This window comes from Phalaenopsis equestris, unplaced genomic scaffold, assembly GCF_001263595.1.
Source record: "Phalaenopsis equestris unplaced genomic scaffold, ASM126359v1 Scaffold000002, whole genome shotgun sequence".
Classification (NCBI taxonomy): domain Eukaryota; kingdom Viridiplantae; phylum Streptophyta; class Magnoliopsida; order Asparagales; family Orchidaceae; genus Phalaenopsis; species Phalaenopsis equestris.
In genome coordinates, this window is record NW_018164444.1 from 50,730,448 (window position 1) to 50,747,285 (window position 16,838).

At 35.1% G+C, this 16,838-nt stretch overlaps 1 protein-coding gene across 3 annotated transcripts in view; it reads right to left on the reverse strand.

The window, feature by feature from the left end:
- Positions 1-16,176, reverse strand: part of LOC110021101 (rhodanese-like domain-containing protein 8, chloroplastic) — a 23,482-nt gene extending 7,306 nt beyond the window's left edge. For all 3 annotated transcript variants that reach the window (XM_020719459.1, XM_020719443.1, XM_020719451.1), the window contains exons 1-4: positions 15,861-16,176; positions 9,723-9,776; positions 7,387-7,536; positions 763-937 (exon numbers count right to left, since the gene is read on the reverse strand). In XM_020719459.1, coding sequence (XP_020575118.1) covers positions 763-937; positions 7,387-7,536; positions 9,723-9,776; positions 15,861-16,166 — 685 coding nt within the window. In that variant the 5' untranslated portion in view covers positions 16,167-16,176. The remainder of the gene's footprint in view (positions 1-762; positions 938-7,386; positions 7,537-9,722; positions 9,777-15,860) is intronic.
- Positions 16,177-16,838: the final 662 nt, after the last annotated feature.

Below are 16,838 nucleotides of genomic sequence, written 5' to 3' on the forward strand. Positions count from 1 at the left end.
TATATATATATATAAATTAATGGCATCCATGCGTATGATACAAGAACTTTAAATTACTGTCAATGTTTATCTAATGCATGCATGCACATTTAGATGCATTACTCATGAATGTAGATTTGCTTAGGACCTGTATGGTTTGCTGTAAAATGGTGCACTACAATCCATTGCAGAAGTTTCAAAAAATTGGGTGTTTGGTTGGATGAATTCCAAATAGTCTAAAACTACAATGCATTTGACATTTATTCTCTAGTTCATTTTTTATGTATTTGAAATTTGCTGGATTTGGGTGAATTTCAAATACATTGCTTTTTGTAAAGTGTTGCACGATGTCGCCAACTCCACCATTCGCTAGACATTGCCATTGCCACTCACCAGCTGCCCACTGCCTCTACCAGTCACCAACCAACCACCGCCTCCGTCGTCGGTCTCCAGTCACGTATTTTACGTTGATTTATTTTCTTCAAGCTAAACAAGAAAACGTGAAGCCCTACATTTATTTTATATTGAGCCAAATAACATCAAAATGTAAACTCTTGTATTAATTTTAGTCTACATTCCTTTCATATTGTATTCCTTTTTGATAAAAACAAATAGGGCACTCCTTTGTTACTTGATTCAGACAAAAATCAAAACATTTGCCAAAAATCTAAATAAGATTAAACATTTTTTGGGCAAGCGAGCCATAATTGCTGTTTTACGTTCAAGGTTTGATAAGTTGCACCATAAGATTTTGGCAAAGAAACTGAATACATGTTACAATACCATTTCTCACATCAAGAAGTATTGGCCTTCTATCATGATTTGAGCCTCTCGCTTTGTTTGGCTTTTCCAACTTATTAGTTGAAGCCTGCAATCTTTCTCTCCATTCCGCTGGAGTCAACAGGGCAGCTCTCATAGTAGGGTCTAGCACAGGGAGGTGAGACATACCTCCTTCAAGCTGGAAAAAGTTTTGCAGCATCTTAATGATTTTAAGTGCATTCCATTGCAAAATACAAAAAAATATATAAGAAAATAATTGGTGATGAGTAGGTCCCTTAACAATTTTTTGAGGCATTTACAGACGTACCATCCAATTCATATGTATTTACATATTTAACACCTAAACTTTGTTTTTTATATTTATGCCACGCAAATCTTTCATACACATCAAAAATACCATATATTAAATTTTAAATATTGAAATACACTTTTTCATGCATGGGTAAGATGGTGTATTTGAAGTTCGTGTTGGACATGTAAATAAATAAAAAATGAGTGGTATGTATGTAAGCTTCCAATTTTTTTATGAGGCAAGGCAATGTAAGCATGATAAATGGAGCAGTTAATAGAAAAAGAAGCTAAAAATATAGACAACATGTGTAGGAAAATAAAATGCAACAATGTGGAAGGTGAAATTTCGAGGCAACTTACACGTAAGTTAGCCAAGAAGACAATCATTTAGCATTTTGTTTCTTTGATAATATTAAAATGAGTAAAATTAAAAGACAATGATTATAAAAAGGATAAATTTACCTAAGGTCCTATGATTGACCGTCGTCTTTTTAATCCATCAGCTCAAAAAAAAAAATCTAAATTGTCACGACCCGACCCAGGGCTTGGAATTAACCAAGGCGGGTACAAACAGTCAGATGGTGTGAATTTTCTATATTCGTCTACAATTCAACAGATGAAAGAGCCGGTACAACTTAAATTAAAGCAGTACAAATAAAATTACAACGTTGATGGTTGTCCACGTCTTCTATAAACGATTTCTCAACTAAAATTACAACGTTGATGGTTGTCCACGTCTTCTAACAACTTAAATGTAACTATCACTCATCTTTTAATAATTTAATTAAACCTGAAAGGTGGTCACGTCTTCTATAAACGATTTCTTAACTATCACTCATCTTTTAATAATTTAATTAAACCTGAAAGGTTAGAAAAAACAACTGTGAGCTAAACGAGCCAATTATACTCATACTTCTAAACTAAAATAATACAAGGAAAATAAAGAATAACATTGCATGTCGGTTAAGTTTCTTTATAAATCAATATAAGTATTTGATATGTTATTCGTAGAGAACTATATCATTATTATATTATTATCATTTCATATCTATACAACCGTCACAGGGAACCGTCTAATAATTTGTGTCAATTAAGACACATAAATATCAATATCATTTTTTTATTTACGTGCACGACTACATTAATGTTCCCATTAGTACCATCAAGGAGTGTTCAATCATAACCAGTCATACACATACAAACAGTCAATGTATATGTTCATCACATTCAATCATACAATATAAAACATACACTAAAATGTACGAGTAAATAGCTATAACGTTCGCAATGATATGACCGATAAAAAAAAAGAATAGCTTAATCAAAATAAAGCATTCACAAATAAAATCAACTACAAACATACATGAGAATAAACAAATTATTACTCTGATCTAAAAGTACAAGTACTCGCTTCGATTGTCAATTAAGTTGTTTTGACGCCGACTTTTCTGAAAATGAAATGCCTAAAATAAGCGTGATAGTCATATTTATTATATTATTATAAATTAAATAAATTATCTCATTTTTATTTTATCAATGAATTATATATATATATATATTATCATTATTTATTATAAAAAAAAGCAAACTAATCTTAACTCTTCACCTCAGCCCAACTACATGCAAGGAATGATCTCCTTCCTCTGCATTCAATCGCTTGCTCTTCTTCCTCTTCGGTTCATGCACGCGAGAACCCTCGACGTCGCATCCTCCTTCTCACGCGACACAGCTTGGTTGTTCTTCCCACCTTTCCTCTTCTTTCTCTACACGCGAGTGGCTAGGGTTTGAGACTTTTACTTTGATCGAACCCACATGCGACTCCGGCTCTCCTGGTAAGTTCTTGCCTGTCATGTCTATATGTAGTGCGAACATGTCTCCTTAGCTTCCGATCTCCTCGCTTCCACTCCCCCCCTTTGGTTTCCGTCTCCTTGTTTCTTATCCCCTTCCATTCATTTGGCTAGATCCCTCCCCATCAGTTCCAAGATTCTTCGTTTCCCCTCCCCCATTAACAGAACTGTTACAGTCTCCCCCACTTACAAAAATTTCATCCTCGAAATGTATACTCAGACCTAAAACCTTAGCTATCAATGAATTAGGGTTCATTCATTAAGATGAAAGTGATCACTATAAAGATAAAGACTCGATACAATGTGACTCAATTATACTTTGGATAACAATACAAAAACAAGAAAGATATACTAGTAAAATCCTCTATATAAGAAAACACCACACTCTTCAGGCCTCATTGTCATCTGCAGCAGTAGGTTCTTCAGGCTCACTATTGATAAGGACATATACTCGAGGTCAAGCAGATTGTCTTGGTTAACCTTGAGTAGGACCTGAAGCTATAGACTATCTTTTTCTGCTCACCATTAGACATATGTGAATAAGCTCCACAAGACTCTTGATCTTCAACGCTTTTCTGGCCAAGAAATGGATAATATTTTGCTATATGACCAGGTCGACGACACCAATAGAAAGTGTTAGAGCCCATCAAATATTCACCTTTATGTTGTTTTTCGCATTTTGCACAAATTTCTCCAGTACTCTGAGTCATTCTTCTGCTAACTCCACTTGAATTATTCTCGGACTTCTTCTTATTGGATCCTTCTAGGTGATCTATATGTTCTTGTGCAATCTTCCGCTTGTGCATTTCCTTACGCTTCTAAGTATGTTGATAGTCGATCTTCATTCTTCTAGCTCGTTCTACTAATACCGAATATTCATCGATTATTAAGGGTACCAACGACTGTCTGATCAAATATTTTAATCTTGAAAGGAATCTGTAGCATTTTTCTTCTGCGGTAGCAATCAATAGTGGTGCCTACTCGATAGTGCAGAGAATTATGCTTCATACTGTATAAGGTATGTCCCCTAACCTGTCCTGTAGCTGCTCACGCCACCTCCTTTCGGCTTCTTCATCTAATATAAAAGTCGCCAACGGTACCTTCTTTCATCTAGACAAGCCATGCTATCTAGTATTTTTTCTATCATCATTAGTCAATTTTTTGCTTCAATCAGATCTTTGATTACCTTAAACAGAGGTGGACATAGATCTTGAAAATCTTCAAGTACTTATCTAAAACAATTGTATCATTAGGCTGCAATTTGAACTCATGCATCAGTTGAATCATCGCCGTCCTCATTTGGGTTAGGATCAAAATCCTCCAAACTTATCATCGTATTGGGTATGTCCCCTAACCTGTCCTGAAGCTGCTCACGCCACCACCTTTCGGCTTCTTCATCTAATATAAAAGTCGCCAACGGTACCTTCTTTCATCTAGACAAGCCATGCTATCTAGTATTTTTTCTATCATCATTAGTCAATTTTTTGCTTCAATCAGATCTTTGATTACCTTAAACAGAGGTGGACATAGATCTTGAAAATCTTCAAGTACTTATCTACAACAATTGTATCATTAGGCTGCAATCTGAACTCATGCATCAGTTGAGTCATCGCCGTCCTCATTTGGGTTAGGACTTTCGTGTTCACATTTATGATAAGTTGTACTCCTTCGTTTTCTATCGGTTTTTCTTCTTCTATAATTTTGGGTGTATCACTATGCCTAAATGTATAAATTATTTCTTTAAATTAGTTTCAATTATTAAAATTTTCTCATAATTTTTCTATTGGCTCTTTAATCAAAATTCAATTAGTCTTAAACATTGACTTTGATATTACTTTTGTCATGACTGACTCGGGGCTTGGAATTAACCAATGCGAGTACAGACAATTGGACAATGTGAATTTTTTATATTCATTTACAATTTGATAGATGAAAGAAGCACTACAATTTAAATTTAAACGCTACAAATAAAATTAGATCATTGATGGTTGTCCATGTCTTCTATGAACATTTTACCGTCTATAGCTCATCTTTTAATAATTTAATTAAACCTGAAAAATCAGTTAAAACAACTGTGACCTAAACGATTCAGTGAATGCTCACACTTCTAAAAAAAAGTAATACAAGAAAAAGAAAGAATAATATGCATGTTAATTAAACTTATTTATAAATCAATATAAACATTTAATATGTTATTCGTAAGGAACTATATCATTATCATATCAATATCATTTCATATTTATACAACCATCATAGGAGAGATCATATAAAATTTGTGTCAATTAATAAACATCAATATCAATGTCATTTTTCATTTAAGTACAAGAATATATTAGTGTTTCTCTATTAGTATCATTATAGAGTGCTCCATTATAACCAGTCATGCACATATAAGCAGTCAATATATATGTTCATCACATTAAATCATACTATATAAAATATACACCAAAATATATGGGTAAATAACTACAACATTCACAACGATATGACCAATAAAGAAAAGAATAGTCAATCAAAATAAAGCATCTACAAATATCATCAACTGAAAACATACTTGAGAAAAAATAAATTATGGCTCATCAACTGAGAGGAATGACAGCCAAGAAAGTAAATGCTTTGGAGAAGAAACTGGAGAAATAGATGAGCCAAATCAAAAATGGGATCGAGGAAATGTTCTCAACCATAGAAGGAAGTTTTTTTTTTTTCCATGGAAAACCAACTTGAGGGGGCTGATTTGAAAGCTTGTAGGGGATGATGAGAAAGTTTATTAAGATGTAATCTACAATCTCATCAGAATCCTTTGCTAAATTGAAATGGAAAGAGATCAAACAAGAGAAACAAGAGAAGGACAACATTCACCATCAAAAACCCCTTCCTAGGACTCCGATGAGGGGTGGATTAGAGATTTTCGATAGAAGAGGTTGAGCCGAAACATGAAAGAGTAATGCAAGGGTATGAATGAGGTCAGTTTGATTTCATATTTTTCTAAAATTATATATATATACGTAAATTAAAAAGTCCTTCCGAAGCGGGCGACGGGATTTCGATTCCGGCGACCGACAGCTTCTTACGGGCGACCCCCAAACATTTAAACTCTCTCTTTTTCCTCTTTTAAGCGCCGACAACAGGATGGAGAGATATTTCACAGTGAATAAGCAAAACGGGGATGAGAAGATCATGACGATTGGTTTATGTTCAGAGGAGAAAATCCTAGTATGGTTTCAGTGCAGGGAGGCTAGGTGCCCGATTCGCTCATGGGAGAGATTTAAGGATTGCTTGTTGAAACATTTTTGAGTCATTCGGGAAGCAGACCTACCAGGGCAATTCTTTGTCTTGATTCAGGAGGGGACCCTCATGGAGTATAGGAAGAAATCCAAAATGCTATCTAGCCGTTTGAGAGAGACATCGAAAGAAATGTTGGAAGGAAACTCATGAAAGAATTGAAGCCAGACATTAGAGCATTCTTTTTTCTACAAAGACGGTGAGGATTAGAGGAAACCTTGAAATTAGAGAAGTTGGTTTTAGATAAAAATGTAATTGAAAGGGTTAGTAGGAGCAGCACAGGCGGAGTATCATACCAAACAGCTACAACCACGATAATACTAAAAGCTCAAGCAGTAGAAGTTCTGAGGGAGCCTCCACACGACACAAATAACGAGTCATGACCGAGAACGACATTCAAACGCCTTACACATAGAAATTCGGGAGAAGTGAACAAATAGATTATATTTTCGGTGTGATTAAAATTTTGCCCTATGACACCATTGCAAGAATCGAACATTACATGTTCTTACAGTGTATGACGAGAAGGCATGGGAGCTTGATCTAGCGGCTATTTTTTATCCACTTTAAGGACAAAGTGCTTCTTCAGGAGGGAAAAATTGTTAGGTCGGTGTCTAAGGACAATTCTTTCTCTACTAGCTTAAGGGCAATCTAGTCTCTTATTATTACTATTGTTGGGTATAAATAAGTTTAATATGTTTAGAGTTGGGATTATGCATAAGATTGGGTCTTGCATTTTAGGATAAGAATTTTGGAGAAATTTTCTACCTCTCCAATTGTAAAATTTGGGAGAAATCGCCCACTTCTCGAATTGTAGGTGTTTATATTTTATATCTTGTGTTGTTTGTTTTACTGAGGAAAGAAAATTATTTTGCCCTAATTTCTATGTGAAAAACTATATCCTTTCCTATCAAATTGTTGTTGATTTTTTTTATTCAACAACCAATGCCAATGTTAACTAGATTAAATATGTTCTTATCAACATCTAAAACAATAGTAACTAGATTCATGGTTCAAACTATAAAGGAATTTTTTTAAGATAATTTATAAAAAAAATTAGAGGTCAACCATATGGCCACAGAGCAATCATCCATAAGCAATCCATAACGGTGCAGTTCAAGCTAATTCATATATTATACACTGGTAATATGATGTTATGAAATTGCAAGAAAGGTAACGAAGAAAAAACCAGAAAAATATAGCTTGCCTGTACAAGAGAAGGTTTATACCGCAATTTCAATCTTGGAAAAGCATGACCATCTAAAGCTGGTGAAGTTTGAACCAGAATATCAGAAAATCTAAGATCTTCTTTAAGCCAATCTGCATAAGCTAGAGCATCGTCAACCGGACCACTGTACTGCATACATAATTTTCATTTATTTTTACAACAACAATAAGAGCTGAATTATGAAATGCTAAGAAAAAGGAAAATTTACATCTATACCACCACAATTCTTATGTATGTACATATCTAACACCCAGAGTTTCATATTTACATTTATAACACCTTGGTATCATAAACCTATGCATTAAAGGTGTATTCAAAAATGCATTGATAATGATTTTTTTTATGTGGTGTTATAAGATTTGAGTTTTTTTGCATGTGAATATGAATGTTCATGTGTTAGATATGTAAATACATAAGAATTGTGTGGTATGCATGTAAACGCCCCTAAGAAAAATACAAAATTAGATGGGCTATAACGGCCAGAGATGCGTTTTAAAAAAAATGTGTTTTCAGCTATCAAATTCAAATCATTACCAAAATGACTGAAATTGAAAGTGAGTTACCTTGCATACTAACAATTTTTTATACATAACAACATATGGCCTGTTAGGTTCAATGACATCTATCAAATGCAGTTTATTTAGTTTAATATTAACTTTCATAAACCTAGAAATAAATGATGGCCTGTTTAGGTGTTAGACTTATCTCTTTATGTTTTATTTATCTAAATTTTTAAGTATTGTAACAACAGGATGACATCGTATTTGACCGATACGTAAATGTTAGTAAAATAGGCCATAAATATCATTTATACAATTACTATCTAAAAAAAGCCGATGAATCAAATAGCCAACATTTTTTAAAGATAAATTGAAAGTTGAAAGTGGAAGTTGTGAATGTCGACATATTTAAAAACAAATTTTCACACAACCCAACATAAGGGATGTTTGTTCAATGTTGTCATTGTTGTCTACCAAATGCAGTGCGTTCGGTTCAATGCTATTTTTCTTAGATAAAATAATATTCTCTAGCAATATCAATGGTGATTATAATACCATTTTTTTGTTGTATTATATTTTAGCAGTCATATAACCTAACAACCATATGTCATTAATTTCGGTTGATATCAAAAAGTTAATAAAATAGGACATAAATGTCATTTTTAAAATTGCTAATTAAAAATGTTGAGCATGCAATAATGTTCAGTTCCAATATTCCCTCCCCCACAAGCACAAATGCACAAATAACAAAGATAAGAACAATAACAAAAACAGTAATTAATTGAGCAAAAGAACAATTTTGCAGTCACGGAACGATATATTTGGTTTTTAGGTGTAAAAAATGACTGCTAAATGAAAAGCATCAACGAACTTTGGAACGCCTAATTTAGTAACCACTTAGTTTATTGAAAATGTCCAATACGTTTATGACTGAAATAAAAAATACAAAGAAGATAGTAATACAAAAAGGCATTTACATACATACCACCCAATTCTTATGTTTTTACATACCTAACAACTAAACTTTAATTTTTACCTTTTTACCACCCAAATCTTTTATATCACATCAATAAAACCACTATTTTTACTATTAAAAAATGAAATGCACCTTTTCATGCATAGGTAAGGTGGCATATATATAAAAAATGAAGTTTATGTGCTCGATGTATAAATAAATAAGAATTGAGTGGGATGTATGTAAATCATCCTAATAAAAAATAATAATAATAAAAGCAAGCCTTGCATGTTATATACCTGTGCATTGATGCCTTGCTCATTCACATATATTCGACCATTTATGTCATGCCCCTATCAAATATAGAAAAAAGGTAATGTGTATGGTAAGCTTAACTTAATTACACAAGACAATTAATTAGCATAGAGAAAAACATTGAGGTTGAAAAACACAAGTTTATGGTTTTCACAGAGAAGATGATTAAAACTCCTTTTGACGCATGTGTTTGTGCCTTCGCACCTGGCGCACTTGGCCTAGTTTGGTCCAGGCTTCTGAGGGGTCGTCCAACCCTCCAAGGCTTGGATTTGCCACCCAATTGGAGTGGGTCCCACTCCTAGTTATCCCAAAACTATATATTTTCTTTTGTGATGTTTAGGGTTTAGTTTTTGTTGTGTTTTTCTTTCGTGGCAGCTATCGACATCTTTTTTCACTTTACGGGATATATCCTAAGATTCTAAGTGCTTCGACTGTATTTTAATCTCCATGTGGTGTTTATTTTTTCCATACCTTCCCCCCTCGTTTCCCGTGTTCATCCTAATAAAAAATAATAATAATAAAAGCAAGCCTTGCATGTTATATACCTGTGCATTGATGCCTTGCTCATTCACATATATTCGACCATTTATGTCATGCCCCTATCAAATATAGAAAAAAGGTAATGTGTATGGTAAGCTTAACTTAATTACACAAGACAATTAATTAGCATAGAGAAAAACATTGAGGTTGAAAAACACAAGTTTATGGTTTTCACAGAGAAGATGATTAAAACTCCTTTTGACGCATGTGTTTGTGCCTTCGCACCTGGCGCACTTGGCCTAGTTTGGTCCAGGCTTCTGAGGGGTCGTCCAACCCTCCAAGGCTTGGATTTGCCACCCAATTGGAGTGGGTCCCACTCCTAGTTATCCCAGAACTATATATTTGCTTTTGTGATGTTTAGGGTTTAGTTTTTGTTGTGTTTTTCTTTCGTGGCAGCTATCGACATCTTTTTTCACTTTACGGGATATATCCTAAGATTCTAAGTGCTTCGACTGTATTTTAATCTCCATTCCCCCTCGTTTCGCGGGACGTCCTCCTTCACCCTCACTGCTCCCCCGCTGCTATCATTGCCAAGAAAACAACAGACCTGTTGTTTTTCCCATCCAACCTTGCGGGTGCCACTCAAGACACACCCCCACGGTTATCCTTGTTGTGCACTGCTGCCGCCGCCTTCCCCCTTGTTGTCGCCACCCTCCAACGTGCTAGCCAGCCCTCTTGTCACCTCTTTGGAGGTCCAAATCCCTAGCCGACACCACCTCTACCCTATATCCCACCCAAGTTTTAGTATTGTGTGTTGTTTTGTTGCAATTTCAGACTTCCACGTTAGTTTGATAAAATTTCATATTTGAATTCAATAATTGTATATGTTTTCCTTGAATGCTCGTTAAGTTTCGAACTAATTTAGTATCAAAACTAGCCCAATCATAGTTCCATCCTAGGATTACCAAAAATCCACCAATGCCTAACCCAAAATCCACCTAAAACTATTCCTTATTGTTGAATTTTCAAAATAGCCACCCAAAAAAAAAAAATCCCCCGCCCAAAATCAGCCCCATACACCTGTTTTCACACCCAAATCTAAACCGTAGTCATGCCACCGAAGAGAAAAGTGTCGGAAGCTGATCAGGAACTTGCCATAGTAAAGATGCAATGGGAAATCCGCCAATTTCAGCCAAGACTTGTTGAAATTGAGAAAGTGACCCATAGAGAGATTACCATCGATCATGATAGCAAGTTTCAAAGAGGAGAGAGGGCGGACAATCTCCCTTCCACAGAGATGATTCCATTAAGGAGGAGGATAGACCATAGCATTTCGGGATTCAATATCAGAAAAGGCCGAGGGAAGGAGCATCTTTTGGAATACATTGAGAAATAGGAATAAAGGTAAACTTACCATATTTTGAGGGGAGAATGCATTCGAATAACTTCATTGAGTGGTTAGTATAAGGAGGTGTCAACTGTCAACTGTCAACTGATAGAAGAGTCAACTTGCTACCATAAAGCTAAAGAAGAGTCTCCTTGTGGTGGGCCTGCACTACCTAGGGTAGTGAGAATGAGAAAAGGTGGGAACATGATTACTACCTAGGATAAGAAGAAAAAAGAAATGCAAAGAAAATATCTAACCTGCACTACCGTCAGGACATATTCTTGAGGCTACACCATTTACATTAGGAATTAGCAGTAGAGGAGTTCACAGTGGAGTTTGAGCAGCTCATACTGAAATGTGAGGTGAGGAAGCAGAATGAGAACACTATAGTCAGGTATTTTGGAGGTCTCAAGTCAGCCATGTCATTTAACATAGCCTTATTGGTCATTGAGTGATGTTTAGACATTAGTCCTTAAAGTGGAGAAATAGCATAAGCAGATCATGAACCCATCTTCATTTAAACAATCCTCCACAGTAAGAGAAGCCAGTAGGAGTACAAACAAAAAGGTGTGAAAACTGTCCAACAAGATGATAGAGTTGATCATAAAAGGAAGAAGCCTGAGAGGAGTAGTACACCCACAATGCCCGCCAAGAAATGTTTCAGATGTCATGGGTTTGGACCCATCACCTTCAGTTGCCCTATCACTAAAGTTCTCTCTTTCACTGAGCAGGGAGCGGTAGAAGAAATGGAACGTGGTACTTGAGACATAGAAGATAGTGAGGAGGTACAAGAGCAACAACTTCCAAGTGATGAAGGCGAGTTGCTCGTGGTTCGAAGGCTCCTTCAGACTTAGGCTATGAGAGAGTAGCAGTGACTTCGCCACAATTTTTTATGCCCATTGCACTGTGAAAAGATATGTGTGGTATTAACATCGAAGGAGGTAGTTGTGAGAATGTGGTGTCCACACATACGGTGGACAAGTTGAGTCTCACTATGTAGAGGCATTCTCAGTCATATTCCCCGACTTGGTTGAAGAAGAAGAACAACAATGTTAGCATTGACAGAAAATGTCCAGTCCAATTTTCTATTAGAGATCAACTATCACCAAGTGTGGTGAGATGTTGTACACACTGACGTATGCCACATTTTGGGAGACTATGACAATTTAATCACAAGACTCAACATGATGGGTTCAAGAACATTTATTCATCAAGAATTAAAAAATTCTTAGTTCTATTTTTTTTGTGAAGTCCGAGGTTAGGTGTTTTTGCCACGTGATCGATTTTGGTGATTTTAGAGAATAGTGAGGCAGAATAGTTGACACAGAGAGAGGGCGGCAACTACAGAAAGAGTTTCACGATATCCTGATCGATGGCTTACCGTTAGAGCTGCCATCATTAAGGGAGGTTTAACATGTCTTCACTTCAATGAGTAATGAGTCAACCTTGTGCTATTTTCAGAGGACTTTGCAGAGTACACTTAGCATGAAGTTTCAGTTCAGTTCAATAATATACCCACATATGGTTGGATAGATAGACATAATAACTCGCAATTCGTAAAACCTTCTCAGGTGTTTTGTGGGATAGTGCATCCGACAATAAGATCCATGTGCTTCTAGAGATGCAGTTGAAGGCCCTCCAATACAAGGATATTACAACGTTTCTACTACTTTCAACGTGAACTTAACTCCAAACTGAGGAGACAGAAACTTCGACTAATAAGGTCGAAACTCCCCCAATTCTAGAGACTAACACGAGGCATATGGGCCTAAGACACCTGAACCAGGTGTCTGCACCTGGTGCGCATAGACGGGTTTGTTTTAGGCTTTTGAGGGGTAGACAGACCCTTCAAGCATGGAATTGCCGCCCAATTGGGGTGGTGCCCACTCACAGTTATTCTATGGTTCTATTTGCTTTTGTGATGTTTAGAGTTTAATTTTTGCTGTGTTTTTTTGGGACAGCCGTCAGCCTCTCTTTTCGCTCTACAGGTTATATTATAAAGTTTCAAGTGATGTTCCGTTTGTATCTTGATCTCCAACTAGATTTTATCCTACATATACCCTTCGCCTTCCTTTCCTGCATCGACCCCCTTCACCCTTGTCACTCCTCCATGGTTGTCACCGCCTAGAAAACAACAGACCTGCTATTTTTCCCATCCAAACAAGTCGTCGCCACTCAAGACAACACCCCCATTGTTGTCCTTGTTGGTCACCCCTTCCCCCTACTGCCACCACCCTCCAGCGTGCTAGCCGACCCACTTGTCACTTCCCTGGAGGTCTTAATCCCTATGCAATCGCCACCCTAGATTCAGCCCAAGTTCTAGTGTTGTGTGTTATTTTATTGCAATTTCAAATTTCCACGTTGTTTTGTTGTAATTTTTTATTTGAATTCAATAATAATAATTGTTTTCCATTGGATGTTGTTAAATTTTGGTATCAACTTTAATAGCATATGATGGATGCTTTTCAATAAAAAAGTTGGACTATCTTGCTATAGATACATTGAGATTGAAAAGTTTTTCATGTTGCCAAGCAACTTTTTGTTCAATTTACTTCATTACTTTCCCTTTTTTAATCTCTGGCATAGCTGTAAATTTTCAATGTTTATTGTTAATTTATTAGAATAAATGAAGGAGAAGATTTAGGATGTAAGATAGAATTTTGTTCGAACTTCAAATTCAATTTTAAATTTGAATAAAGCTAATTATTTGGATATAAGTTGGTTTTGTGGTAAATTCTTTGAAGAGAGTGAAAATAAAAGGTGGTTAAGACAAAATTGAAATCCACAGGATATAGAGTACGGTCTTCAACATAAACAAAAAGAAATTAACAATGGTGGAGAAATGACTCAATATCTTAAATAATAATTTATTTCAAACTAGCAATCTTGCATAAGAATAAACAAGAAAAAAAAACACTTTGACATTAATTGGATATATGATGACATTGAAAACAACTATAAGGCATATAAAAGAATACGAAAATGATCAAAAGAGTAAGTAATAAGATGATAAATCATCACTCATCATGAAGATGAACATCTCCCATAATGGATTTAGGTTGCAAATTTTATGGTTAAAATTTTGAGAATATATGAAAAAAAATCTCAACATCCAAAATAAGAATTTTTGTGTCATGAACAATCTCATATGGCTCAGAATTCTAATGTTTTATATCTGAAATAAAAAAATACAAATAGCTTGAAGACAAATAATCAATGGACTACTAGTAAATTGATAACAAACAATAATGGATTTCACTGTAACACACCTAATAAAATAATTAAAAAGAAAATAAATCAAAGATTCATAACAAAAAAATAGCTAATAATTTTTGTCCACAACACCCATTGCCATTTATTATTTCCACCATATAAGAGCACATTCTCCTTAATAGGAACAACCAAAGTGGTACCACTTACTCCAAATGGTCATTACTACAATGGTTTTTATTTCCGTCTAAAAACTAGCAGCATAGATCAGATTAACAACAATGCTTCTTCATGCTTAAAAAATATTATAAGTGTGTGTTGGAGGAGGGAAGGTTGTATTATTTAGTAAAGATATGAAAACTCAAAACTCGCTCAGATTTTGACAACTCAATTTCAAGCTCCATCTCTAAGTTGAAATTAATTTAACGTTTGGCCTAGTTCAATCGAATGTGGATCAACTCAAATAAAAATAGAACTCAAAAGAATTATTTAAATGGAATATATAACATGTATTATATAATATTATGTATAATTCACAATATAAAATTCATATTTAATATGCAATTAATTATTAAATAATTTATAGTTAACTCTAAATTAATTTTGCATCAACTCAAGATGAATCTTTTTGAGCTGAATTGGCTTGATTCGACATGATATCAACCTTATATAGGGAGAAACATTAAGCAAGAATATTAATCAACCCTTAAGCAACTTGTAAAGCCACATGTAATCATGAAAGGAAAAATTACATGCCCATTACATATGATAAAAGTTGTATCTAATGTACCATTGAATCGAGGTTGACTTGGGAGTATCTCCAAGACCTTTTCCACTCAAGAAGAACCCATCAAAACAATGATTTCTTTTACTGGACACAATTTTTTATACATGAGCTGTTGATACTAAAGGTTTTACAAAAAGAAACCTACCCAAACAAAACCCATATTCGATCCCATAAAAAACAAATGTGTGGCAACAGTATTGCTAGAATCCCAAGTCCACATCTATGTCAAAATTGTACATTCCTAAAAATTAAGGTTACTCTCTAAAATTTAGGAAAAGTTATTGGTTTTCTTTGTTATGGAATTTTTCCCTTGAATTGTGGAAACCCAATTCATAACTTTGTCAGTGTCTTGATTTTAGGAATAAAAGCTATTTCCATGTGTTATTATACATCTATGATAAAGTTTGATTAAAATTTAGCTATCCTTATCCTTCTATAAATAGGGAATTAGGATCTTATTTTGTGGACAATTAGTTATGGGAATGGAATCAAATTTGCCATTCTAGTTCCTCAATAATGAAAAAAAATAAAAACTTCCAACCATCCTTCTCTTCTCCCTCTATTTTAACATCCAGCACCTGCAGGATTCATTTCTCCTACAGAAGCAGAAGTTAAACTCTAGCCTTAAGCCTCTAGGTTTTTATTTAAACACTAGTCCTACAGTCACTATAACGCTAGGCCAACCTTTATCTTCTATTTTCTAAGTTGGATCTCCCTTTTCAAAGCTCGAAATCTTTCCCAAATTTCAAAAGAAGAGAAATATACAAGAAATTAAAGCTCCTCACCTCATCAAATTGAAGAAAAAGAAGAGTAAATCACCTGAAGGAATTCTTGATGCTTGGCAACCTCTCCCTCGGGATCTTCAATTAAAACGAACTTATAGAAGGTTACCACACAAAACTCTGCATCTCCGTTACCTCCGCCTTCTCCTTTACGAAATGAAGAAGAAGAGGAGTCAAACACAAGTCGGCCCATCACCGAGCAGTGCACGGTGCTCCGATTGCTCTTCTTCGAAAACGATGTCTCAACAGAGATTCGAGCAGAGAAATTAGGTATCCGCCAAGGGAGAGAGGGGACTGGAGAACAGCGGGGAAGAGGAGAGGTTACACAGCACGAGATAGCCATTGCGCGGGCTTAAGCTGCTGTTGGAAGTAGTAATATATATATATATATATATGGTAAAATAAAATAAAATTTAATTAATTTCTAACTTAAATATATTATAATCACTTCTTAATTAAGTATATTAAATAGTTAATTTATTTAATATTGTGATTGTTAATGGGTTGCCTTTAAGCTAAGAGAAACCTTCTATATCACAATTTTATCCAATATCACCTCAATTTTTAAGGCTTCCACATGTATTGAGCTTAATCCTACATTAGATATATCAAAAATTTAATATTGTGAATATTTTGATCCGTCAGCTATTTGTTAGATGTTTAATTTTTTAAGTTAAAAACGTAATATTGTTGATGCGTGCTAGAAAATTCGCGGCGGTAGAGTAATGAATTATCATCCTAGCGTTGCACGAGGATTCAACGCACACTCAGATGAAAGTGAAACAACCAGTGATTACACCATAAGTTTTTATGTGGAAAACTCGTAAAGGGAAAAAATCACAAGGTCTGACCAAGTTATAAAAATCCATTTTATGTTAATGATTACAGCAACCCCTTGTCTCGCAGATGGGAAAAAGTTGTTATATTTTCATATTACAGCGTCGTCTGACGGTGTCCGGTCAACTGTGGTCGGCGATGATCGACGGGGGAAGACAGTCAGGGGAGATCAATGGTG